This window comes from Solanum tuberosum, unplaced genomic scaffold (assembly GCF_000226075.1).
Source record: "Solanum tuberosum cultivar DM 1-3 516 R44 unplaced genomic scaffold, SolTub_3.0 scf00384, whole genome shotgun sequence".
Taxonomy (NCBI): Eukaryota; Viridiplantae; Streptophyta; class Magnoliopsida; order Solanales; family Solanaceae; genus Solanum; species Solanum tuberosum.
This window is the reverse complement of record NW_006239308.1, coordinates 215,948-240,769: the sequence shown is the minus strand read 5'-3', so window position 1 is coordinate 240,769 and position 24,822 is coordinate 215,948. Positions and strand designations below refer to the sequence as shown.

The following is a 24,822-nucleotide window of genomic DNA, read 5'->3' as shown; positions in this document are numbered from 1 at the left end:
GACTATGAAAAGACTTTTGTCTAGAGCAGTACTCTCACCATCCCTAATTACTTATTTATTTTGGCAAATTAAGAAATAATATTTTTTTCTTACCTATTATATCATCAATTAATTATTTTGAAAAAGATTCAATTTTATTGAAAATTAAAATTTTTAATTTATCAACTTTATAATTAATAGAAATAAAATGATAAAATTACTATGTCAATTCAAAAGTGAACAAGTAATTAGTGACAGGAAGTAATAAAAATATTATAGGACTCAAAAATTTCTTAATCATGAGTTATAAAACTCTTCTATATATATAACCTGATCTTCCATTAATTTTATCACTACAAGATTTATACAAGAGAGAATATACAATATATGGATACGATAACTGGTTCATTTGCACGTGTCAACAAAACGTTAACAATTTGTTTAAGTTCGATAAAATTGGGTACCATTAAAGGTTCTTATGGACCATTTGGTACCCCATCAACTGATTATGAGAATAATTTTGAGTTCAATTTTATGATAGGAAATCATCAATATTTTGGGGGATTTCATGGCACCAAGAGCCTTGATGGCATTGGAAGTATTGGGTTTTATGTGAAGAACATTCCTTCTTCTGTGGTCAAGTTGAAAGATAATACAGTAATGGTTAAAAAGGAAAAAGAAGAAGATTAATTATATTAATTGGTGTTTGGTTATTATTTATGTATGGTTCATCTACTTTATGTGCCTAAAATTTCGATATGTTTTGTTACTATTTTTCTTGGTTTCTTATTTAATTTCTGGAGTATTACTTATTTACTTTATTATCCATATGGTATCAACAAATACAATTCATAATGTTCAAATCTTAACGTAATGTTATATTCCATTTTCTAATTTTTAAAATAGGTGAATTATGTAAATTTAACTGGTGAAAGAAAGAATATTGCTAGGATAAGTCGATTTTTGTCCATCTAAAAAGAACAAAATAAATTTGTACATTGACAACTAAACTAAGCCCTTAAAATATTCCTCCAAAATAGCATTCCATCCTCGATTCCATCGTTAATTTTACTAGTCATTTGTACGTTTAATAAAATGTAATCTCTAGTTCATATTAGGTAAATTATTGAAACATTATTATATACTTACCTTTTATTTAATGAGTTTCTTAACCACTTTACAATTTTCAGTAGAATATTATGAGAACAATCAAAAAGGTGAATGAAAAGTAACATTTTTTAAGAAAAAATTCACAAATATACAACAAAGTAGTTTCATTTGCACCAAATATAGCTATATTTTTATTTACACAAAAAAATACCCCAAAATTAGTGATTCAGACAACGTATTTATATACATGTTGTTCATAAATTTTCATTTACACAAAAAATACCCCCAAATTAGTGATACAGACAACATATATATACATTGTTGATACAATAAAGTATAATTTGCAAATTGATCTTTTTCAATCTCCAACCAATTACTCAAATCTACTCTGAGTTTTTTGATATATTATTTACTCAAAATGATTCACATTATGTAATACATTGATTTAAAAAAGTCAAGCTTTGAACATGAAAGAAGATATGAAGAAGAAGGAGGAGGAGGAAAACAATGAAGGAATTAGAACAAGGAAGAGAGGAAGAAGACCAAAGAAGGCAAGAAGAAAGCACAAATTGCACTTGGCTTGCAATTGAAAAATGAAAAGTATTGGATGACCATTTTTGATAAATAACAATAATTAGCCTATTTTGAGAAATGATTTATGACTAGAAAGTCATTTTGCTTAATTATCTCTTTTCTTAAAAGGTACACCATATATAATAATTCACTTAATTTGGACTAGAGAAAATATTAATTGAAGGCCGAAGGCCAAATAAAATGATGAAATTTATAATCAAACAAGTGGGAAAATGTTGAAATTCATTGAACGGGCCTAGTTCAAAATTAAATTGAAAGTGAGAAACGAAGCACCACACTCCTATTTCGAGATAGAAGATCAAATAGCAACGCATGACGATGAAAACGCTCTGCATACTTGTAATTAATATTACTACGACTTATAAATTTCTTAATCGAAACTCTTCTATATATATAATCAATCTTCCAATAATTTCAATCCAACAATTTGAACAAAAGAGAATAATATATGGATACGATCAAAGTTGGGTCAGTTGGAGGACGTGGTGGATCAATTTGGGAAGAAGAAGGAGATGAATTAGTTGGAATTTTTGTTTCTTATGATGAAGATATAGTTTATTCACTTCAATTCCTGAATTATGTGAATGGCAAATTACATATGTCAGCTAAATACGGTACTAATTGCTGTGAAATGTACGGTGCAATTATGTTGGATTATCCATCAGAATTTCTTACTTCCATAAGTGGTTCGTTCGAACGTATCAATAAAAAGTTAACAGTTTTAAGATCAATAAAATTTTGCACCAATAAATGTTCTTATGGAACATTTGGTACCCCGTCAACTGATGGCAATAATATTGACTTCAATTTTGTGACAGGAAATTATCAATTTTTTGGTGGATTTCATGGCACATATAATTCTAATGGCATTGAGAGTATTGGGTTTTATGTTAAGGACGTTCCATCTTCTGTGATCAAGCTAAAAGATTCTCCAGTTAAGGTTAAAGAGGAAAAATAGGAAGAGTAATTATGTTTATATAAATATGATATAGTATAGTTTTTATTGTTTATTTACTCATTTTGTTTTAGTTTTACATAATGTATTTGGTGTTTTGTTATTACTCAATACTTATTACAGTAATATTTTATTACATATGTCAGTTTCCCAGTTACTCGAGTTGGATTAGGAAGTCCCAGTCAAGAATTGAATTTGAGTACAAATGTGAGTGACCACATAGAAGTTGGATCGGAATATCAGTGAATTGGAAAGAATTTGCTAAAATATGCTAACTGTCATTAACAAAACACTCCATTCACTCACAAAATCAAGAAGACGTTTTAGTCAGAAATATCCTAATGCTGCTGTATAGTTTATCTCAAAATTATCACAGCTATACTAAGATCATCTTCCTGCTGATAATATACCAAGAAGAAATATCAATGGCGAACTAAAAAACAAAACACACACGAGGAGGAGAAAAAGTCAATAAAATGGGTCAATGCTATACTTTTAGCCGGTCGGGTCAAGTGGGTGGATAACTAAATGGTTTAAATGATATTTTTTATATAAACAATTTATATTAGTAAATTTTAATTAAAATATCAATTTAATAGGTGAGTGACTTTCTGAGACAAGGGTGAATATATAGTTGAGTGACTTTTGAGAAAAAATTCAAAGTTGAGTGACTTTTTTATAGAAAAATGCATAACTAAGTGACTTTTGAGTTAAAATTAAAAGTTAAGTGACTTTAAGAGAGAAGAATGCATAGTTGAGTGACCATCTGAGATATTAACTTCACAATAATCTTAGCAAAAGAGAACAGGAAGTACATATCTTCATCAACAAAAATAAGCGACCCAATTTAGCTAACAAAAAAGTTGGCTAATCCTTATATTGGGCAGTTGTATTTGATCAAAATAGACCATAATAATGTAACTGAGCCCACCACTTCATTGGTGTCTTCAGTAATGGAACTCAAATTAAGATTTTCTGATGTCTTGCTTTGCATCATATTCACCATAAGCATAGCGCTCTAGCTAGTTTCAAACTCTAGTTTGATGGGTGCATGGATCTTTTGACTTATGCCAGCAGCACAAGAGCAATGTTATACTCTTCATCACTAATAATTATATTCTAATTTCTGTCAGTTTTTTAAAATAGACATACATATATATACATGATTTTTTTTTAAATTAACGTGTGCACGTGTACCTTCAGTGATAAAGGTGGGTTCCGCCTCTAACTAAACCTCAATGAATATGAATATGATGATAAAATACTCATAACAATCATTATTATTTAAGAGACCAAATTTTAAAGTGGACAAGTAAAAATGAACAATTAATGAAGTAATTCAAAGTGTGTACATGCTGATTACTCTCTCCGTTCACTTTTATTTGTTACTTGTTTCTAAAATAATTTTTCATTTTTACTCGTCACTTTTGACATATAATCCCAATACTAATTATGCAGTTGGTTTTGATTATTCATCAAAGTTTATTACTTCCATAAGTGGTTGTTTCTCGTATGATTATATGAAAACTATAAGATTTGGAACCAACAAAGGTTCCTATGGACCATTTGGATGTACTTCAACTCATGACAATGACTTGGATTTCAATTTTCAGTCTTTTTGCTGGTTTTCATTGTAGGTCTTCTTACTATAGCATAATTAGTATTGGGATTTATGTGAAGCCCATCATATCCTCTTTTACCAACTTGAAAGATCCTCGCGTTAAGGATGAAAAAATTTAACCATTAATAATTAACGCTAAATAACAATCAATCATCAACATGGTTGGTGTTTGGTTATTATATAAGCTTTATCTTTTTGAGTTTTATATGATTTTGTACTAAAGTTTATATTATATGAAAAGCTTGGATGTCCGATTTCTTATGGATTGTCAATCGGTTTGAAAATAAATGACTCACTACAATTTTATCATCCTTTTGTCCTTCTGAAAATGCTTCGACATCAATAAATGCAATGGCAAATCAAGAATATCCATCTATAAATTTTTAATGCTAGTGTTTCAATTTGATTTAGTGGTATCAATTTTATTTTTTTTACTAAAAGATAAGTAAAGATATGGTTAACCTAAAAGTATTATTGTTCAAAACTGCTTATTTTTAGAAGTATGTGTTTTTCATAAGCAAATTATATTTGATTAATTTTTATTTTTTTTAAAGTATTTTTGAGAGTCGAATTATGATAAAAAGGCAAGTATTAATGTACTTTTAATATTCAAATTATTTTATAAGGAGAAATTATTTTATTATTTTATAAGGAGAAATTATTTTAAATATTTATTATAAAAAATCATTAAAATTTTATTCTTATTAAATTAAAATGTACATATTCAAATTTTCATTCAATATTATACCTTTTTTTGGAGGACTGAAATTTTTAATTGTTATTTTTTTTTCTAATCCTGCAAAAATATTATTGCTACCTTTTGTGATTCTGCAAATATAATAAAAATATGTAGACAAAAAATAAAATAAAAAAGCTATTATATAAAAATAAAAAAATTATTAAATAAAACTTAACTAAACTTATAAAATAGGTTAATTAGTTAATTATATATATATATATATTAGTTTTGGAAAAAATAATTTTCTACTTTTTGTTTTGGGTAAGAAGTAGGGATAAGGGTCTGAAAAATATCTCAACTTTGATCGGATTTGTTGTTGCGATACTAAACTTTCATGAGGACCTATTACCTCCCTAGACTATTTAATAGCGTATTTTAAAGGTATATATGTGTCCACGTGGACACATTACTATTTATAATTTTGCATTATTTTTTATGTCCACGTGGACAAATATATATGTTTAAAATACAGTATTAAATAGTCTAGGGAGGTAATAGGTTCTCATGAAAGTTTGGTATCGCAATAGAATATTCGACCAAAGTTGAAATTATTTTCAGACCCTTATCCCTTGTTTTGGGTAAGAAGTATGGAAAAATTATTTCTACTTCTATTAGAAGTAGCTTTATTGATTTGTGAAATATTGTACTATTAGCATTATTGGTGTGCTTTTAGTCCTTCATCTTTCGGCTTCCACCTCCCGATCGCCACCACTACTTCACTTTCAGTCCTTTACTGTAATTGTAAGTCTTTTGTTAATTTTCCGGTGCTATTAATCTCTCTCTTCATTTTCATTTTTATTCAGTTCAGATTTGATTTCCCTTTGTTAATTTTGGATCTATTGTTAATGCTTATCGTCTTAGTCTATACAATTGTGCGACTGATTTTCCACCTAATCAGCCCACTGGGTGTTAGAAAAAGCAGTAAGTATAATTGAAAGAAGAAGATGACTTTGAGGCACGGAGAAATCACTTTCCTTAAATTGAGGTGTATGAATATGTTTTCATTGACATATAGAGAAGAACTCATGTGACCTAAAGATGTTCAGGCTCGATTAGAAGTGACAATGTGTTTGGAATAGATTTTGTAAATGGTCTGTAAGAATTTCACCGTAGTTTGTAAATGGCTAGTTATCTTAGTAAACAAAAATGTTGGACTTGCTTTGTTATAGACTTATATGTGAGAAGAACTATAAGAGCGTGGAGGGACAGTTTCGTGTTCAATGGTAGAGAGGATATGAATTTAAAGAAATTGTTAAGCTAAAGTCTAAATAAAGATTTAACATTTTTGCTTTGTCTTTGTGCTTAGATCAGTTGAGAAGCAAGAGAGAATGATCAAAGTTGGGCCAGTTGGAAGCCGTGCTGGATCGATATGGGAAGAAAATGGACGAGGCGAAGTTGCTGGGATTTTTGTTTCCTACACCAAAAACACAGTTCAGTCGCTTCAGTTCCTGTTCTATGAGGATGGCATGTTTGTTCAGTCAAATAAGCATGGCAGTCAGTACTGTACAAACTTCTCTGCGGTTCTCCTTGATTATCCATCAGAGTTTCTTACTTCGCTAAGCGGTTCCTATGTGAACAATGGAGGTTTGGCAGCTATTAAATTTAACACCAACAAGGGTTCCTATGGACCATTTGGGGAGCCTACAACTTATGCTAATCACTTCAACTTTCAGTTAGGAAATCATAGTCTTTTTGGTGGTTTTCATGGCACCATGAGTCACTCTGCCGTTGAGAGTATTGGGATCTATGTTAAGCCAGTCGTATCCTCCATGATCAACTTGAAAGATCTTCGAGTGAAGGATGAAAAATGATCCTAGTTCGTCTTATTTTACTCTATGCTTGCTGCTTGCTGCTTGATTATTATGTAAGGTTTATCATTTATGCTTTGTATTGTAAAAAGAAGTTCCTCCACGAGGTAGTGGTAAGGTCTTCGTATATTCTACTCTTTTCAGACTCCACTTAGTGGATTTTATAAGGTATGTTGCTGTTGTTGTAAAATGTTACATTCCCGTTTGCTATGACATTGAGGTAAATCAGACTTCATTGCCAAATTTCATCTTAATGTTTAATGTTTTGGTTAAAATTATCTTGATTCTTGAACATCTTTTAATTTAACCAAAGGGGGTGGTGTATTTTCTGTTGAGTATTATTATGAGAAACTTTTGAGCAAGGACGAGTTTATTTTTCTTTCAATCTTATTCAATTTTGATAAATATAAAGAACTAGCACGATTCGAATTTTATATCTAAAAAATTATTTTAAATGATACACAAATATTAAAGACTTTTTATGAGGTAGGAAAAGAGAAAATGAGGAAGAGCATTACAAGATAGGAAATCGAATTAGCTACTTAAAATTTTCAAATATAACAAATTAATTTTATCGAGAATATCATCTCTACCTTTAAGATTAGGTAAAATATGTGTACATTTATCTTTCTCACAAGACTACTCTCATTATCGAATTCGCATCGGAAAATTTCTGGGGATAAAAGTTACAACGCTCCCCCCAACAGAGGTAAAATATGTGCACATCTATTAAGGATAAAGTGCTCCCGACCAAGGCGACTCCACAATAGGAGGAACCAACTTAAATGATGCCAACGAGGTGGTCTAATTTTTCAAGTTAAGAGACGTGGCTTTAACTCTAGCCAGTCCCTCCAAAAATGTCCCTCTCTCTTCTCCGAAACACTGCATATCTCTCTTCACTTCCATTCCCAATTCGATTCATCTCCTTTACAGCAATGCCCAGAGCACGCAAAATTCCTCTTCTGCAAACCCCAGGTGCCCAATCAAAGAGAAACAGCTTTTGAATATCTTACAAGAATGTGTTGTTTTGTTTAGTTTAGTTAAATCTTGAATTTTTAACATCCTGTTTTAAGTTTTAATCTTGAAATTGAGCTTAAAGTTGTAATCTTTTTCATTAATGTTGATGTTTTCTTGCAAATTATCAAGACTGGTTTGTGTAATAATCATCAAAGATTGTTAATTTTAGGTTCTGAAGATGATGGTGTTGTTCCCAAGAACAGAGTGAGGAAAAGGAGAGTGGAAATGATAGCTAAAGAGGTTAAGACAGAATCTCCACAGGAAAAAGTATGTGTCTTTTCTTAATTCATTAACACTGTTTTGGGTTTTTTCTTCTGTACAATGGAGGTTCCATTTGTTTATTATTGTGATCATTCTCTTATCTTGCCAAGGTTTGATTTGTAATATTTCTTGATTGGCGTAATACCTAAATGTGCTCTTGATCTTGATCCTGGATGATTATGTCCTCCAACTTTGAGTATGTACGTGTGCACTTAAATTTATAAAATTAAACAAGTAGACACACATGTCTATGTGGTATAATACATGTTTGGCGTCATGTAAGACAAATGTGTCTATTTATTCAACTTTATATAGTTTAAGTGTCTAGTTGTGCATGCCTAAAGTTGAAGGACAAAAATATTGGTTGAGGCCAAGTTAACTCACACGTTTATGTATTATTGGCTTAGCTCCATTTCTTTGAACAATCTTATTGTTCTCCTAATCCAATGATCGTCTCACTTTGCTTGACCTATCTAAGAGTGATCAAGCAATTTATTAAGTTTGAATTAATTACTATATACTAAGTTTGACTCAAATATTATTTTGTTATAATCTTAACAAGAATACCTGGTAAATTTCATTTCATGAAAGAGGAATTTTTTCTGTGATCTATGTACTTCACTGACTTTTTAAAATATCAAACACTATAGATCCTTGGTTCTTGAGGTTTCCGGAGGAGAAACGAATCATGTGATTTTTTAACTTGTTGCAGTTTCTCAGGCATCCAGAAATTGAAGATTTTGCAAATAAAAGTGACAATGTTTATTCTCAATCAAGTGAGTACCAAGAATTTCTGTTGTTATAGATTTCATAGTAATATTGAACGTTGCACATTTAGTTGTTAACTATATCTCCATATAGAAAGGTTGATTCTGCTGTTAAAAGAAAAAGGGCGTTGTTACTTATTTGTTTGCAACTGTTTTTTTAATCATTGAGGATTGTTCTTGGGTTTAACAAACCTTATGGATAGTAAGACTTAAGATCTGGATAATTCGATGCAGTACAACCTCCTGCCAACTGGGAAAGGGTCATTGAAGGTATTCGCAGCATGAGATTATCAGAACATGCACCTGTAGACTCCATTGACCCCGATGAAGGGGTGACTTCTCTGCAACCTAAGGTGCATACATCTTTGCTGACTTGATACTTGGTTAGTGGTTGTATTCTTCGACGGTGTTGTACTTTCTCTAATAAAAAAGAGTAACTACGTTTAGTTTTCAAGCAAGGAGGTGATTTTCTGGCATATAATGACACTAGAGCCCTTTTGGGAAATAAACTCAACTTGTTGCTCTTTAGGATTTTCCTTGACAAGCTTATTTTGTGGAAGGGCAATTTTAACATCTAAATTAAGGGAAGGCCAGATATACCATCCAAGGAGAGAATTGAAGATTAAATGATCCAAGTTCTCTCAAATGTAATCTAGAACGGAGTGTTCATGTATAAGAATAAGTTGAGAACAGAAGTGTCCTTTTACTTCTTTTTTTTATGAGTAAGCTCGTATAATATTTTAACACTTCTGATAGGATGCTGATGTTGATTACTAGTTTCTTCTTCACAATCTCATCAGGAAAGAAGATTTGCTGTTCTGGTTGGTTCATTGTTATCAAGCCAGACCAAGGGTCATGTTACTCATGGTAAGTGTTGAGATTACTAGTGTTGGAAGCTTCAGCTATATGATGCTCGTTAATAACGTGATTATCTCTTAGTAGAACTACATTCATGTTCTCTTTGTGATAGATTGTGTCTCTTGAATGAGTTAGTAACATATCCATATATAATTTCCTCTTCCTATCTTAGAGGTTACTCTGATTACTTGAAGTCAGATATTAATTTTCCAAAATTTATGAGGCTATGCTATTCTTCTCTGGCTTCCTATTGGTATGTAAGGATGCCCTCTGAATCTGCAGAAGCGAATCAACGGCTCCTCGAAAATGGTTTGCTGAGTGCTGACACAATGGATAAAGCTGATGAAGCCACCATAAAGAGCTTGATATACCCGGTATGTTCTCAATGGTGTCAGTTTATGATATTACCGACATTTGCCCTCACGCTGAGTTACTTAACAACTTCTATTGTCAGGTTGGATTTTACACAAGAAAGGCTCAGCACCTTAAACAAGTTGCAAAGATTTGTGTGTCTAAATATGACGGAGACATTCCTAGTACAGTTGATGACTTGCTTCTACTTCCAGGTGTTGGTCCCAAGATAGCTCACCTGGTAGGAAGTTATGCTTCTCTCATTTTCCTTTCACTGCACATTTCAAAGTTATTTAAATAGATTTTCCTTAGGTTATGATTATGGCATGGAACAAAGTTGAAGGGATTTGTGTAGATACCCACGTGCATCGTGTTAGCAATCGGCTTGGTTGGGTCTCACGGCCTGGAACAAAACAGGTATGCTTGATTCTATTTAAGACGAAGCTTCACTGCTATAATGAGCAACTAGAAAATGGGGCATACACTATGTCATGTGTGTACAAATATTTTAAATAATTTTCTTGGGTCAACCTTTCCATACAAAGCAGATATGCTTATTATGAGAATTTGTTAGTGAGAGGAGTCGACCTTCCCATACCTTTCTATTTGGGTCCCCGGGATGCCCAAGTAGGTCTATCTCTTTGCGGGGTTGGTAACAAGGGGAGAGTGATATTGAAGGCAGAAAACTCGAGAAAAAGGAGGACTGACTACCTATAGTAGTTGGTGCTTCATGTGCAGATGTTCGTGTTAAGACAAGGACCATCTATTGTTACATTGTCAGGTGGTTGCGCATCTGTAGTCAGTAGGTCTAAATTGGTTTCGAATACAATGGGTAATGTCGAGTATAGTGAAAGACACATTCTCTAATGTAATCCCAAAAGCGGAGTTTAGGGATGGTAGAGTGTATCCACACCTTACCACTACCTCGAGCAGGTCCCATTGAGTCTAATGCAAGGAATTTATAATAACAAAATGTTTAGATAGAATCATTGAAACTAATAAATTTTTTAGATGAAATACTCTCAGCACTTCCGTTCCTACTTGCTTGACTCTGTCAGGGAACTAGATCCCCCGAAGAGACAAGGGTCTCCTTGCAGCAGTGGCTTCCTAAAGAAGAATGGGTTTCCATTAATTTGCTTTTGGTACGTTTTCCCGTCATTCTTTCTCCGAAGCATATTTGATTATCCCCTTTCCCATCTCTTTTGGTCATTACATCTTCACTTTCACCTTTGTCCAATTATATCGCTTTCAGAATCAGTATATGAAATGTGTGTTTATTGCTTCTTTTCTATTTATTTAGCTGACACCAAGAGCTTCATTTTAGATTCTATGTATGTCAACAATCTTTAAAAAGGAACTGTTATCAGCATAAGAAAATGCTCTTTTATCTTGCTATCAGTTGCACTGCATAGTGAAAGTCGACTATATGAATACTCGTTCATTCTCAAATCTCTGAAAAAGTATTTGCTACCTCGAGCTAGAGTAAAGGTTAGGCTTTAGCTATACTTAAGGTGTTTTTGAACCTGCATTCCATGAGTGGAAACAGGCGATAAATCCGTGTACTAAAGTGTACCTTTTAGGTAAATGAATCTCTCCACCCTTAATTAGAGGTCTCGAATTTGTCCCTGGAATAGAGAAATCCTAGCTTTTCCCCAATATGGGACAATGCATGCTTGAATCTGAAGTTCCTTTGGATTTTGAAAAACAGGTCGGCTTTGGGCAGACCATATGTACTCCTCTGAGACCTCGCTGTGCAAAATGTACGGTAAGTGAATTCTGCCCATCGGCATTTAAGGAGATATCAAGCACAGCTTCCACTTCCAAAACACGACGCCCCAAGAAAGAACTGTGATGACAAGGTTGTTTAGCTGCTAATGTGACCAATTCAAGCTCTATTTTTCTAATAGTAAGTCAATTTGAGCTCAAAGGATAGTTGATCATACTATTTTGTATAGTATTCATTTAGCAATTGATTTCTACAGAACTAGATATACATTCTGCAAATAGAAACGCGACAAGTGGAAAGCATTGTAGTATGTTTTTACTCGTCAATATATGGAGGGTTATTTGTTGTTGTAGATCAACTTATAAATTTGAAAGATACTATCTAACTTGAGGTTAATTTGATCAATGAAAATGGGTTGAGGGACTATACTTACCTCTCTAATTTTACTTCATATGCCTTTATTTAAGGCATGAAACTAATATAATTTGAAAGCTTATCTTTATCATAGGTCAACTTAACCTGATAGTATTAAAAAAAAACATGTACACCTCTAATGGTATAACATACTAGTAAGTAGTAACTTTCGCTAGCTAGACAATGTTTCCTAAATGAATGAGAATGCATTTTGATTAGGGATGACAATGGGGCAGTGTGAGGTGGGGGCGGGGCGGGTTTAGCTTAACCGCAAAATTATTAGTCTGTCCCACCCCATTGCCATCCCTATTTGAATTTATCAAAAATGTAAGTCAAACTTTAGAGAGAAACTAAGAGACAGATTCCCTATTAATTATTTCAAGATGAAAAGAACAAATATCAATGTGTGACACTGAAAAGCCTATCAAAATATTTCTTTCTAAAGATTTTTAAGTTAATGTGTGTAAAGAAAACATTGAATATTGTACTCTATAAACGAAGAGTCAGCTTCCTATTTCAAGATTAAATGAACAAATAGCAAGGTGTAGTGAAACGTCTCAAAGAGAGCCTCTTTATATAGTCTCATGTTTTAATTACTCAAAACATGAGAATGGAAAATTAGTGTCTGAAAAACATGGTTTTGATGTTAGCAATGTCAACATCAAATCAGCTTCTTTTTTTTATTATCCATCAGAATTTCTTACGTCGATAAGTAGTTCATTCCGATTATGGTATAATGGAAATACTACTACTAGTATTTTAAGTTCAATATCATTTGGAACCAACAAGGGTTGTTCTTATGGACCATTTGGAGTACCTCTACTGATGACAAACAATTCAACTTTCATAATTAAAGATGTGGAGTTGTTCTTGAATGCCCCACTCTGACAATTCAATTATTAGTAAGTTGTGATTTGCACTATTTTGAATGAAGACATTTAATTGTAGACATAAAACAACCTCACTGGCCCCTTTCCTTTACATGGTCTAGATTTTTTGACTTCGATTATTTCTTAAAAATGGAAAATTGTGCTATGTAAGAGAATGGGTAGTAGCCATTAGGATAGGTATAAAATTACTAATTTGGTCTTTGTTGTTCTTGAAGGCCCCACTCGCACAATTAGAGAGATAAGATATACTTGTTGTTGATCACTATTGTATCTAGAGATGTTTGATTATTTATTCTAGCTGAATTTGAGTTGGAACATACATATTGGTTCTTTAAGCCCAGCTTATGAAGACAATATATGTGCCTAGAGAGGTAAAAAGAGGAAATTTCGCAAATAACCATTAAAATAAATTTAATCACGCTCCAATAACTATTGTTTGGTAATTACAATTTGTAGTACATGTTAAAAGGGAGGAGAGAGGCGAGCGAGATTGGGAGAGGGCGCGAGGGCAGAGAGGCTAATTGTATTTGTATATTTGTCATATAATTGTATATGTATATGTATAATTTGTATTTGTATATGTATAAAAGAGGAGAGAGAAAGCGAGGAGAGAAGCGATACAATTATAGCTATAATTGAACTGCGAGTGGTAATTAATGAAAACTATGACTATGTTAACTAATTAACTAATACATGTTTGTTTATCCGCGTAATTTCTCCGAAAGACCAAAACTAAATTAGGAACAGAAGTGCAAATGACCCACTTTTAAATTGCTGGATCAGGCCAATCAAAATGGGTACGTTAACATGAGAAATTAAATTAATCATATTTTCATAAGTGGAGTCAAATTCCTATTAGAACAAATCCCAACGTGTGACAGACACTGAAAGAATAAACTTAACCTCATAAACAAAGAATCAGATTCCTAATTCAAGATTAAAAGAAGAGAAACACTAACTACAGTGAAAAGGGGTAACCTTAACCAAAGAAGCAAAGAATTAGATTCCTAATTCAAGATTAAAAGAAGGAATTCCAACATGAGAGGTCTCAAAGAAAAGCTAATCCAATTGATTCATACAGAAGAAATATGGATATGATCAAAGTTGGTCCAGCAGGAGTACAAGTAGGAACCCTTTGGGATGAAAAGGGACGAACCGAAGTAGCCCAGATTTTTGTTTCCTACAATCATGACACAGTTTGCTCACTGCAGTTCCTCTTCTATGAGAATGACAAATTCGTAATGTCAAATAAGCATGGCACTAATGAATGTGAAAGCTTTTGTGCAGTAACATTTGATTATCCAACAGAGTTTCTTACTTCCATAAGTGGTTCATTCCGAAAAGCTTATGGATATTGTATTTTGAGCTCAATATCATTTGGAACCAATAAGGGTTCCTATGGACCATTTGGAACCCCGACAGCTGATGCTAACAAATTCACATTTAAGATGGGAAATTATCCTTCTTTTGGTGGTTTTCACGGCAGCAAACACCATCATGGTGTTGAGAGTTTTGGAGTCTATATGAAGCCCATCACAACCTCAACGATCCATTTTAAAGATCCTTCAGTAAAGGTTAAAAAGGAAGGAGTTCAAGAGAAGAAGGTCTAACTCAAGCTGCATACATTGAATAATGAAGTTCGTATTAGTTTTCTCTATTGCTTATGGTTGTTTCTACTTTTCATATCAATTTTAGTTGGTGTTACTTGTTAAATGAGAATAGTTTTCCTACTCTAAAAGTTGGATATAAAGAAGATGGCTAAGGCCATATTCTCTATGGTCAATGTTGTAAATTACTTCCAATTTTGATTACTCAAATAGCGTGGAATGTCATTGTTTTTCCTACTCCCATAAGACAAGTAAAGCTTACGAAAGTTGTTAATTGGCTTGCATAATTGCATTATCATTTAGAACAGCAGTATTAAATCTGATACTAATCATCTTAGTTGGTCAAGTTGTCCTTTTATCCAGACTAATAAGAGATATATTATGAAATATATTTCATAATCAAAGGCGGATCAAGGATTTAAAGCTTATGGGTTCCTACAGATCTAAAATTATTAAAAAATAAATATGAGTGTCCAAGGGGATTCAAAATCTCATCAAGGAGGGTAACAAAACTTCAAGTGGTTCCATTTCTGCCACTGAACCTCTTGCTGCTTTGTTACTAGGTTCCCAACACATATTTCTTATATATTTTCACAATATAATTACTGGATATGAGCAAATGTTACTGGGTTCCCGAAAAACCCCTCCCAAAGCCCTAGATCCGCCCTTGTTCATAATGAGACGGATAGATCAATTTCAAAGCAGACACAAGGAGCGCAAAAGAACTTTAGTTGCTGTAATACTCAACCTGCACTTCTATAGTTTATCTACTATGAGAAAAGTAATCAATTTAATATGTGAAACATATACAAGTACATCAATCATATGGTATATTCTCATCAATAAAGTAAGCAATATTCGATTCATTTACTACACACATTACAGAGGCTAATTTATTTTGATGTACGAGTCGGAAAATGTGATGACTTGAACTTAATTCTTTTGGCCAATAGACTTGGAAACCTAATAGCTCATCACTCATGACCTAGATTGAAGGGTCAAAATAACAGAAATTTTGAAGCATTAAACCGAAGAAAACTTAAAGGAGTTCATTATATGTAGATAACTGCAATGGATAAGAAATAGTGATGCAAGAATTGTATTTCTTAATTTTGTATAAGCAAATAGTGATTCAAAGTTCTAACAGCTTCGAATAAAATGAAGGCCAGAAATGGCAAACCTATAGTAACATATATATTGCACTTCTGAGGTCAATTAAAAGTTAGGTTTAGAACAAATCACATTTAAATCTATGTACAACATGTTTCAGATGAATTATCACCAAATAAAGTACCTTGTGTGTTTTGATGTTACATGCCCCAGATCCCTCGAGCTGATGCCATTTTGTTGCTTGGCCGTGATGTCAGTTCGTACAGTATCCTGGAAAATATGTCTGAGTATCTTGGGTCACCAAAAAGCATCTCCGCAAATGCATTTTCATGCACTAGCAGGAAGGGCTTGTTCTGTGGCTCTGAAACAAGGTTTTCCAAAATCGTTGCTGCTTTCCTGCACACTTCTGGCACAGGATGTGGCATCTTAATGACCTTCAACAGTCTATCAATAGCCCTGAAGTTTAATGTTGTGGATAAGTCATTCAGATAATAACTTAATAAAAAGTTATGACTTGGTCAGATTGCCTGTCTCACCATCGTTCACTAGCAAGCTTCAAACGGCAGTCCATATTTATTTCTGAAAGGTTATATAATGCACCAATAGCAGCTGCTTGAGCATCAATGGCCGGTTGGCTCATGATATCAACTAAACGTTTATTAATCTGCGAGCCACAAATTTAAGTCAACAGGTTTTCAGAAAATATTCACAGAGTACATTTAGGAACTCTAGAATAGGGCCTGTCAAAAACAAGATCAACCTGTGTTGCAGAAGCAAGTAAGAAAGGTTCATTATCAGGATTTATTATAAGACGACCAATTAATTCAGCGGCAGCACAATGCCAGGCCTTAACAGCAGATCCTAGCACTCCCATGACGGCCTGTACTGCACGTTTCTCCCTGCATAAGGATCAAGAAACTCAATTACTGTGTTGACATGCATTAATATAAGAGAAATAATAACTACAAGTGATACTCTTACGTCATTTTGATAAAAGAAGGTTTTGAGGAACTGAAAATCCGAAGATCTATCAATGGACCTATATTCACTATAGTCTCGAGAGCATTTGTGACAAGTTCTTCATCCTCTGTTATCATAAAAGAGAAAAGATGACAATGTATAAGAAACGAGCTTAACAGAAAATTACAGAAAACACATGTTCAGGCATAGAGAACTGCATTTTCTAACATACTCCAATTGCTTTTTCTCTGCTCAGAATAGGGCCTATCTAATTTAATTTTCTTATATCTTCTTTTTAAGGTATCCTTTAAAAGGCCAGGAAGCGCACTGGGATGCAGGGTGAATATAAACAAGTTTATCGAAATTATGGAATAGGGAAAAAACAAAGTCCAGAGATTAGGAACAATAAAAAAAAATAGCAAAATCAATGTGTTACACAATGGATAGGTCACTTCTAATATACTCCAAGACCTTTCTTTAGACTTCACCAAGCTAGTGGAGAAACATTAAATTCAAGCTTTGAATTGGAAGCATCAACCAGAAAAGCACGAGTCATGCAATAGTTTTGTGAGGAGGAAAGGCTGAACAGGTCTGAAAGCTATATCGCAGTCCAGAATATGTTCTGAAGGATTCATATAGGTTTTCAATGGAAATACAAGGCATAATGAAGAAGCCGACTCGTCAAGAAAGACAAAATTAACATCTTATAACCATCAAGGCTTAAGAAAAAAGGATAGTAAATGTATTAGGTGAGGGGACCATTACAATACAAATAACAATATCACAAATGCCAAGCTTGTAAGCACAACTGCGCAACACAGAAACCATATATATCAACATTATAACTTCCCAAAGAAAAGTTCCACGTCATAGATGGCAAGCTTGTAAGCACAACATAGAGATCATAAATATCAAACTAAACTTCACTCCTACCTGTGACATAATCTGCCAGACATTGGAATAGAGTTTCTAAGCAATGTCTATGCTGGCCCATGATGACTTCATTATCTGGCATAAAAGAGAAGTTGCGAACAACGTTTGAAGCAGCAACAGCAAACTGCTGTTTTTCAATCCGCCCCTCCTCATCCAAATTAAATAGGCCATCTTCCTCAAACCACAAACCCGTGGGGCGAGACTTGGTAGAACTCTTCTGAACAGATGACTCTCTGTTGGCAGCTCCAGAACCAGGATTACAAACCATTACAGAGATCTCATGCAGTGGAAATAATTAACGTAAAAAGATTAAAGTAATAAAGGCATTGAAAAGAAAGAGACGGGGTTTTGAAACCGTCTAGAATTACCTAGGATTGAGAACAGATTCATTCGAGTTCAATGCTTCATATTCAAGTCCAAATCCAGTAACGACTGAATTTGCACCCAAAAGCCGGACACGCGGTGCCTTTACAAGTACCCTTGGTAAGGCTATATCACGCCAATCATCTATCTGTTTAATAGAAATATTGTCATCATCAGCATGATAATAGAATAAACAGTAAAGAACAAGCAGAAGTTACATGGGAATCATGTTCTGTGGTAGATATCAAGAAACATACAATTTGAAGCAGAGCATCAAGCAATCCAGGAATTTTGGCGAGAGGAGTCGCATCCCTGCGGACTTCGTCTTTCTCCTTGAATGATAGCAGAGTGAGGATATTTAATGCCCATGTCAGCTCCCTCTTTAATCCACTTTGAAGAGCTAGAACAATTCTTTTATTATTCTGTTCTGGTAAAATTTTAAAAAAAAAATTAAGATAACCAAATAATGAGCATGCAAAGAATAAAGGGGCTGGCATCATCTATTTCTACAGCCTTATCAGAAATCAATGCCTCTATTTTTTTCTCAATTCAACATGTAAGTCCATTTTTTCAGTAAGTATCCCCTTACATAAATTCTGTTCCCTTTCAGACGAATTATATCTTTATTAGTTAGTTGAGATCAGAAACAATCTGGTTCACTTGGCTTGGTTGACCATATAAAAAACAAATACCTCCCTGCCTACACATGCTAATCCTAGGCATAACTCTTTCATTTAGTTCTAGATCGAGCTGGCTAGTTCGGTGATCATAGAATCATAGATCAGTAGACAATCCACTTTATCCAACTCCCATAATTGAATCTACATGAGTACATAATGCATGCCGTCAAATCATGTGCGTCAAGATTTTTAGATACCCTCTTACAAGTAAAACAAATTCTGCATTACATCTTCAGCCAAATAGGCTGGTCATGGGAATTTGGTCTTCCATGTCTTCAATTTAACAGAATTTTATTAATACCCTATATTGTTTTGTAAATAAAAAGAACAGAAACTTTTTATTTCAGAAAATGAATATTAAGGGGGCAAAGCAAATAAAAGAGAAGTCGCTCCCAAGTTCAAAAAACTTCAATGGAGCAGTGAGTTTGTCCCTAGGTCACGCTATACTCTAGGATTCAAGGAGGAGATAAAATTGTTGGAGACACAGTGATGAGATTCTTTCTATCGTATTCGACTAGGGGGCTATCTAGATCACATCCCAGTCAAGAAGATGATCCTGTGAGTTGTTTCATAACATATGGCTTCAAAAAATTAGTCAGTAAACATCTGCGTCATGACTTCTTTAGACCTTTGGTTAAAAAGGAAAAACTTACTCCGACCGTCAGCCGAAACTAACACTGCACCAATCCAGTTGGAATTGTGTCAATTGCAACATCATCTTCATTAGCAAAGATATAATACCTACTAATTACAATTACTTCCGTCCCAATATACATGATACACTTAATAGCTTTGGGACGTCCCAAAATGTTTGACATATTCCATTTAAATTACTTTCACAACTTTCAAGAATTCAAATTTCAAAAGTTATGTGATAGTTTCTTTATCAAATTAATTGTCAGCCATGACTATAATATTTTCTTACTATAACACTAGTATAATATACAAGTCAAAATTCGCAAAACTTCCTGTCCAACCAAATTATGTCATATAAAACTGGACAAAAGGAGTGTTTCACTCAAAAGGTGTTTAGAATACATGCACTACATCTTGTTACTTGAATACTAAATCAGGCCCTGGCGTAATCAGCACAGTTGAAATTGGCATGTTGTATGCGATTTGGCCAGTTCCTTTAACAGACATATTGACTGACGAGTGGAATCTCAAATTGACAACTATGACATTTTCAGGTTTTAATCAATGCAGTAGATGAATATACTCAGTGTACGACCCCAACACCCCCCCCAAAACAAAAAGCAAAGGGGTAAAAATTGAAAAATTGCAGCAACAACAGCTATGATACCAAGAACAATTTTCTACTGAACATCTTAAAGGCAATGATTTTAACATGTGAAACTTCGGCATTTGGTTGGATGAAAGAAACCTATCTTGGATATTTGGTTCAAAAAGGTGAATTTGTGTCTTCAAGGGTGGAATTTCATCTTCAGGAGAGAACCAACCAAATGACTGGGAAGTGATGAGGTTAGCGGAATTCCTCAACATGGTTGGACACTTTACTGGACTTCAGGCATATGAGGATATGCTTTGGTGGAAAGGCAACAATAGAGGAGAGTTCAAAGTGCATTCAGCTTACAGGCTGATGGATCAATCAAGCCAGTAGAGTCCCATCTGGCCTTGGAAACAAATATGGAAGTGTAGAATCCCACACAAAGACTCATGCTTTATTTGGCTGCTAGCTACAGAAGCTGCCCTGACTCAGGATAATGTAATGAAAAGGGGGATAACCTTATGCTTTAGGTGTTTCCTATGTGGGGAAACCTTAGAAACTGTAACCCATCTATTTCTACACAGCAAATACACTCAGCAGCTTTTGAGGATTTTCTTGAGCCTTAACGGCATATCCTGGACTATGCCTAGGAGAGTTACTAAGGCCTTGTACAGCTGGGAGGAGGCAGGTGCCCTTGCAAAAGACAGAACTAGATGGAGAATTATCCCTGCTTCAATATGGTGGGCAATTTGGAAAGAAAGGAATTCCAGATGTTTTGAAGGCATAGAAAATAGTGTGCAGGATGTTTAACTAAACTGCATTTTGTTGTTATGTTTTTGGTGTAATCAATTATACTCAAATGACACTGCCTCTATAGTTGATGTTTTAGACTCAATATACAAATAGAGTAGGAGTGTCTAGAGTGCATTTGTATATAAGGTTTGAGTACAACCCATGTACTTTTGTGATATAATACAACGTTACCATTTTCAAATAAAGGTGAATTTGTGTCTTACTGGCTATTTATCTTTTTGCTCTCTTTTCAATTCTTTATCACAGTCAATTGTGATTCTAGTCTCTTTTTGGAGTTGAAAATAAAAATACTCTCTGCAATCGTTACAAGTTCTTGGAATAATTAAACATTGCATCCCTAGCCGTCATGGAACAACTTTAAAATAAAAACTGAACAAGAGCACAACCACATGGTCCGATGTGGATAGACCGAATCCCGCACCCCTGTCGTGTCGACACGGGTTCAGCAGCAAAAATGAAGAGTTCGTGCAACTTAGGGCATAACTGGACCCTTGCTTCCATCGCATTCTATTCTTAACTATATCCACATGGATTTCCAAAGCTAGTAGGTCCTTCGCCCAGACTTTCTCCATCTGATATTATCCCTGCTCCCTCCCCTTATAACACCTTTTTTTATCTTATAAGTTATTATGCCTTCAATCATCACATTGCACGCCTAAAAATCAGTGCATATAAAAGTTCAAATACGACAGTCATACCACATCTTTAATAACTGAGAAATCCCTATGTAGTATTGGCGCATAGTTCGGAACTCGTTGGATAATGGGCTAGACCCTCTGTTCTTTTTCACTTAAACACCAGGTTTTTATGTGCGACAAAGTTTGGATCCACGATTCCCTTGCCAGCGAAAGCAAGGGGTTTGCCTTCTGGGTCGAGCTCGTCGCACCGAGCTTGCCTAGTGCGGGTTACCTCTCCTATGTGGTTTGCGAGCTATTGCATAGGAGCGGGAGTTTACCCTATGCGCACCCAAAGGGTAGCGGCTGCGGGTTTCCCTTGTCATAAAAAAAAAGTTTGGACCCACGATGTACGCCTAACGCACACAACACTCACGCTCTTACCACTAGACCTAGCTTCAAGAGCTATACAGCTAGACTATCTTAGTGATGTTCTCTTATTTAAATGGTCAACACTCTTGTATAAGATATTGAAATGGTCCAAATAGATGTAATTACATCACCTTACTGAGTTTTATTTTATTTTTTATTTTTAATTATAATGGCGGTATCATGTTGGGTTGAGATCAACTTAAATGATGAAACATGGTCAATGAGGATTTATATAGCCAATCCCGACTTGTTTGGGATTAAAACGAACTGTTGTTGATAATGATGATGCCTAGGCCACCTTGCACGCACCTCGAATATTCTAGACATGCTACCTCCCACCAGTATTAGTATCAGGTAGCTATGCCACCAAGATTTAGACAACTTGAAAATTAATCACCTCTAATGTTTTGTCTCTCTCTAGGGATTATGGTATAATATTCTCTTACTGAATGTTTACTTGTAATATAAAAATTGTCCCCTTAATGGTTATTTATCCCATTGCTCCCTTTCACTTCCTTACTCACAGTTTGTGATTTTGTTGTGTTTTCGGGGTTGATTTTAGAGATACTTTTCCAAAATTTACAGCTCTTGAAAAAAGTGGATTTTTACAGTCCTGGCAATACATTAAGATATAGAGTCAAAGCTGAAGAAGTATACATACATACACACACACACACACACGGTTCAAGTTCAATCCTTTCAACTCAAAGACTTGATGGTGGTAACAAACTTGAGCTTGAGCTTGCCCAAAATTAGCTCGGTCAATGAAAAGGGAGTAGACAATTTAAAAGGAAAGGTAACATTGTCGATAATGTGGTTTGGATCACTTAATGCTGAAGCTTGGACAAGTGAACTGGTTCTACTTGCATGTGGAGCTTTTGTTTTGTTTTGTCTTTTAGTAGCTCAACAGCTTTAGATATTGTCTTGATTAGTTAGCTTGTCAGCTAGTAACCTGTAACAGAGGTTTTTAAAAGCGAAAAGCACAAGGTTCATGGGTCTTGAAAAGCGCACGCTTTTTTGAAGTTAAGCACAAAACTATCGAAACTAGAGAACACCAAACATATATGAACTTAGTACTATAAGCCTCAAATTGCAGTTAAAATCAATACAACAAAGCCGACATCAATCTAATTCCTCAAAGTTGAAATCTCAAGAACCACCCACTTTTTGCCTAATCACTTTGCATGTCATTGTTTGAAGCGCACATTTATCCTAAACACATGGCCTCACCCAATAAGAGACAACCTCTTGTTTCACATCGCTTTGAGCAACAAAGAGATTGCTTTTAACAACACAGGCGATAGTGGGCTGCCACGTAGGTCGTAGCGGTTACCAAGTTTTACTTAGATTACTTTGTATATACAGGCTCAATGTTCAGATTGTAATTATTGGATGGAGTGAAATTCTCTTTAGCCTATAGTTTTGTCCCATTTTCTCTCCAAATTTTTGCTGTTTGATTTCAGAATACAGTATTAGTCTATTAGAGTCATAGCCATACCAATTCTTGGTATACTTAATGTTATGGGCTTCCATGTTATATCGTCCACGCTCCAAATGTCTAACACTGAGAATATGGGGTATTAGAATGCCCCACACTGGTTAGGTTGTTGTTCCTTACACAGTCTTCGGTATCCAAACATCTTGATAGCTTTACAGATAAATTCCTATCAAACAAAGTCACACCCTAAACCATTTTATTTCAAATCCCCAAGTTTAACATGTCTATTTTGCTCTCTAATTCTCAGTCTCCTTGTCACGAACTAAAATTGGAATATGACCAGTGCATAAAGGCTAATATAATGTACAATTCACAGCAGGAAAGATCAAAACTTTAACTTGTCTAATGAAGAGTTAAACTTGAAAAAACACCAAGATAGATAATTCACATAGCCGGATCGCTATGTGAAACGTATATACTGTTCAGTATTTTATATTTACGAGCAAGATCTTGAACTAACCAGCGAAGGCGGAGTGAACTTGCAGGGAAGGGCCAAGGAGTGTTGACGGAGCTGCTGAATCAGCTGCTGCAGCAGCGGCTGCAGCAGCGGCGTTGCTATTTCCGCTTCCAAATGGCCGACCTCTTTTCGCCGGCGGTCCGACGGAGCCACCCGATGACCCGCTTAGCTTCGATTGCTCTCTTTTCTGCATTTCTTTCTCCTGTGTTGCTCCACTGGTCCGAAGATTTCGGGTTTCGGATCATAGTAAAACGATGGGCTGAGTATTTAAATCGACCCAATGTAGAGCCCATTGATGTAAAGTGTATCAAATAAAGGGGAAAATAAGCAATACCCCATAAAAGCAAAATAATTACAAACATATACCCCTTTACATTCATACCCCACTAAATAATTACACTATATATCTCATTTACTAATTTCGCTTAACTGATACTAAATCAGTATCATATATATTGTATTTGTATCATTAAGACTGATAATTTCGCTGAATTGATACTAAATCGATATATATATATTGTATTGGTATCATTAAGGTTGATAATTTCGCTAAATTGATACTAAATCAGTATATATATACTATATTGGTATCATCAAGGTTTGTTGTTAAAAAATTACCCATTAGTCAATGATACTATAAGAGTGTATATATATATATATATATATATATATACTCTTATTGGTATCATTGATACCGATTTAGTATCACTTAAGCGAAAATTATCACCCTTAATGAATGGGGGTATGGACTGTAATTATTTATGAGAGAATGGGTATTTCAGGAATTACTTTGAATTTGGGTATGAACTTGTAATTATTTTAGATTTTATGGCCCATTTATGTAGTTTTCCCAAAATTAAAGGATATGGGACTATTTCGAACCGTCATCATTTTAGAATATTATGTCTTAAGAAATTCATGCACTGAACTTACGTTTAACACGGGATAGGGCCTTCGCCCTTGTTTTGTACATTGAGTTTTCTTTTTAGTCCTCTCACTTCGTTCGAGTTAAATTTTATCTACTCTCTTACGGGAGA

At 34.3% G+C, this 24,822-nt stretch overlaps 5 protein-coding genes across 9 annotated transcripts; 4 read left to right on the top strand and 1 right to left on the bottom strand.

Annotated features, from left to right (window-relative positions):
* Positions 1-2,131: 2,131 nt before the first annotated feature.
* On the top strand, positions 2,132-2,641 carry LOC102595499 (inactive protein RESTRICTED TEV MOVEMENT 1-like). Its single transcript, XM_006362140.1, has one exon. It carries the CDS (start codon positions 2,132-2,134, stop codon positions 2,639-2,641), a length of 510 nt encoding a protein of 169 aa, XP_006362202.1.
* A 2,991-nt stretch (positions 2,642-5,632) lies between these two features.
* On the top strand, positions 5,633-7,058 carry LOC107057839 (inactive protein RESTRICTED TEV MOVEMENT 1-like). 3 transcript variants are annotated; one of them, XM_015302877.1, is made up of 2 exons: positions 5,633-5,739; positions 6,310-7,058. In XM_015302877.1, the coding sequence occupies exon 2, from the start codon at positions 6,327-6,329 to the stop codon at positions 6,807-6,809; it is 483 nt and encodes a 160-aa protein (XP_015158363.1). In that variant the 5' UTR covers positions 5,633-5,739; positions 6,310-6,326; the 3' UTR covers positions 6,810-7,058. The 3 variants fall into 3 exon arrangements, with proteins under 3 accessions (XP_015158363.1, XP_015158362.1, XP_015158361.1); XM_015302876.1 differs by having other exon boundaries at positions 6,305-7,058; XM_015302875.1 differs by lacking the exon at positions 5,633-5,739 and adding an exon at positions 6,104-6,225 and having other exon boundaries at positions 6,308-7,058.
* A 508-nt stretch (positions 7,059-7,566) lies between these two features.
* On the top strand, positions 7,567-11,912 carry LOC102595176 (endonuclease III homolog 1, chloroplastic-like). The gene is made up of 10 exons (XM_015302855.1): positions 7,567-7,781; positions 7,993-8,090; positions 8,797-8,860; positions 9,086-9,204; positions 9,652-9,718; positions 9,992-10,083; positions 10,164-10,301; positions 10,373-10,477; positions 11,119-11,202; positions 11,769-11,912. The coding sequence occupies exons 1-10, from the start codon at positions 7,664-7,666 to the stop codon at positions 11,910-11,912; spliced, it is 1,029 nt and encodes a 342-aa protein (XP_015158341.1). The 5' UTR covers positions 7,567-7,663.
* Positions 11,768-24,040, bottom strand: LOC102582931 (armadillo repeat-containing protein LFR-like). 3 transcript variants are annotated; one of them, XM_006362098.2, is made up of 9 exons: positions 23,789-24,040; positions 18,321-18,490; positions 18,069-18,211; positions 17,701-17,933; positions 16,789-16,894; positions 16,568-16,706; positions 16,344-16,471; positions 15,992-16,263; positions 11,768-11,906 (listed from the first exon to the last, which is right to left on the bottom strand). In XM_006362098.2, the coding sequence occupies exons 1-8, from the start codon at positions 23,976-23,978 to the stop codon at positions 16,008-16,010; spliced, it is 1,365 nt and encodes a 454-aa protein (XP_006362160.1). In that variant the 5' UTR covers positions 23,979-24,040; the 3' UTR covers positions 11,768-11,906; positions 15,992-16,007. The 3 variants fall into 3 exon arrangements, with proteins under 3 accessions (XP_006362160.1, XP_006362159.1, XP_015158354.1); XM_006362097.2 differs by lacking the exon at positions 11,768-11,906 and adding an exon at positions 15,460-15,682; XM_015302868.1 differs by lacking the exon at positions 11,768-11,906 and having other exon boundaries at positions 15,781-16,263.
* LOC102582593 (inactive protein RESTRICTED TEV MOVEMENT 1-like) lies at positions 14,045-14,803 on the top strand. Its single transcript, XM_006362096.2, has one exon. It carries the CDS (start codon positions 14,179-14,181, stop codon positions 14,698-14,700), a length of 522 nt encoding a protein of 173 aa, XP_006362158.1. The 5' UTR covers positions 14,045-14,178; the 3' UTR covers positions 14,701-14,803.
* Positions 24,041-24,822: the final 782 nt, after the last annotated feature.